Source organism: Hydra vulgaris, chromosome 14 (genome assembly GCF_038396675.1).
Source record: "Hydra vulgaris chromosome 14, alternate assembly HydraT2T_AEP".
NCBI lineage: Eukaryota > Metazoa > Cnidaria > Hydrozoa > Anthoathecata > Hydridae > Hydra > Hydra vulgaris.
In genome coordinates this window covers 25,250,001-25,252,500 of record NC_088933.1, presented here as the reverse complement: position 1 = coordinate 25,252,500, position 2,500 = coordinate 25,250,001, and the positions used below count along the sequence as shown (strand labels likewise).

At 30.9% G+C, this 2,500-nt stretch overlaps 1 protein-coding gene across 2 annotated transcripts in view; it reads left to right on the top strand.

Annotated features, from left to right (window-relative positions):
• The window catches only part of LOC100214422 (contactin-3), a 34,331-nt gene that overhangs the window by 23,410 nt on the left and 8,421 nt on the right, over positions 1-2,500 (top strand). For both annotated transcript variants that reach the window (XM_065818161.1, XM_065818162.1), the window contains exon 6: positions 1,826-1,928. In XM_065818161.1, the coding sequence (XP_065674233.1) occupies positions 1,826-1,928 (103 nt within the window). The remainder of the gene's footprint in view (positions 1-1,825; positions 1,929-2,500) is intronic.

Sequence of the window (2,500 nt, the reverse complement as noted above, 5' to 3'; positions counted from 1 at the left end):
ACCTACAACTTTCACATCCGAGCAAACTCCTATCTTAGCAAGGTCACCGAATTCTAAGCATTGAACCAGCCAAACACGCATCCTGTTTGGACAGACCAAGTCTCCTAACAAACAAGTCCAGCTGTCTCTGGCTGATAGACTTCGGCTCGTCGTTAGGCAGCCAATTATCATCATCTTCATTGCTATTCTTCATGAAGGCACATCATCATCATCACTCAAATCAACATTGAGAAGATCAGAAGAAAACACAGGAGGCTCTTCTCCCTCATCATATGCTCTAGGTCTTATCGCTGATGGTAAGTCAGGGTAAATTATGCTGTTAGCTGTCCTTCTTGTAAATTGCGCCGTGTGTGTCAAACAAAAGTAGCAATCAGTTACATGATCTTTTTGGTCACGCCACGACATAGGTGTGGAAAAAGGCATCCTTTTCAATTTACCCTTAGACCACAGGGACAGGTTAGACAGACACTTAACACAGATCTTATGGGGGGCAAAAACCTTGTCCTCATCCCCTAGTTTCATCTTGAAATAAGCATAATGCAGGGTCTTAACTCGAGGTGTAATGGAACGCTCATCTCCTTTAAACATAAACCTCCTGCAAATGTAACAGAACTTGTTAGGATCGTTATAGCACTTCCGTCTTTGAGACATTCCAAATAATCTGAAATAGCAAAAATAGTTATAAAATATTAAGAATTATAATTCATCAAAACTGAAACTTAACATTTGCTCACGTGAATTAAACAGTGGATGAAGAATTAGATAAAATTGTCAAAAATAAATTGGTTCATTACAACAGTTAGAATTATCACCATTTTCACTAATTAGTTCTTCAGCTCAAGTAATAATAATGTTAAGTGATAATACATGGTAATCACTTTAATATCAAGTCAAATAAATGTATTTGTCCTATACATTCATTAGAGTAAAAGCATCATAGAAATTATAACCATCGACTTCTCTTAGTATAAAGTATATGAAAAATAGAGAAATAAAAATTTCCATTTTACAAAAGAATGGTTCAACCTAGACTATCAAAGCTATACTTTTTCTTTCATCATTCATTAATTACTAAATTTTTTCATTACAGTTTCTCTTGTATAAAAATTCATGTCTGGTAGTGTTATCAACACGTGTATAAAGTGCATAATTGAGATATATGCCATTAATTTAAAGTAATATTTAAATGAGAAAAAGGATGAGAAAACCCATGCAATGATAGAGGCATGGGTATATAAAAAAAATGATAATGTTGAAAAGAATTGAAATTTGGAATGATAAAAGTTTAGAAGAACTAAAAATGGTCAGCCCTATTTGTTAAAAACTCGTGGATAATGGTGGATAAAAAAAATATAACCACCATAATTTACAACCATTTATGCTTTTAAACCATGGTGGTTATACTTTTTTTATTTAACCATTTATTTATTTTACATTTCATGCTTTTACAAGCATGACAAGTAAATATAATATAAAAATATAACCACAAAAAAAAAAATAACCACCATGGTTTACTTGCCATGCTTGTAAAAGTGTATACTATAATTGTAAAATGGTTGGTGTAAATGTAAGCCAAGATTTTAAAGTTTGGTGTTACTAAATGAATTTAAAGTATAAAAGTTTACAATTTTTTAAACATTTTATACTAAATTGTGAAAATGAATTTAAAAATGGCAAAACTTATATAGGTTAAATAATAATTTTTATCAAAAATTTGTAAAGGAATACAAAAAAAAAAAGATTTAATAAAGGTTGAAAATCATCCAGTTTGTTGTAATGTTTGTTTAAATAATGATTTTTTTGTTTACTGTCTTTACACCTTTAGATGTAACAAATGAATCAATGCCAACATTTCATGTAAAACTTCCTAGTCAAACATTTGCACTCCAAGGTCAAGAAGTTACTCTTCTATGTGTTGCAACTGGAAAGTATGTTAACTAATATTTTTTTGTTAATATTATGTGCTAAATATTTTAGCTGGGTTTAGTTTTTTGTTCTATTATGTATATGTGAATGTACTTAACACAGAAGAAATGTTACCTATATATTTGTATGTATGTATGTATATATTGTATTATATATATATATATATATATATATATTTTTTTTACACCCTAATTTTTTGATTTGGGTGTTGCCCAAATACATTCAACGCTGTCGAAAAGGGTCTAGAATTGCCCCTGATAACATCTTTAAGATTATTGAATCCTTCTTTTCCGATCGTAGTATAAAAGTTGTCCTCGATGGTTAGCACTCTTCTTATTATTCTGTATTTTCATTCTCACAGCTAAGGTGGCATTGTTTGCTGATGATACTACCATTTATTCTTGTCATGATAAGAAGTCAACACTCTCTGATTGCTTGGAGGGGGTATTTGAGCTTGAAAATGATCTCACTTCTGCTACAGCATGGGGCTCACAGTGGCTGGTAAACTTTAATTCAGATAAAACCCAATTTTTTTCAGCCAATCGTTATTGCAATAATTTAGATCTTTCTATAT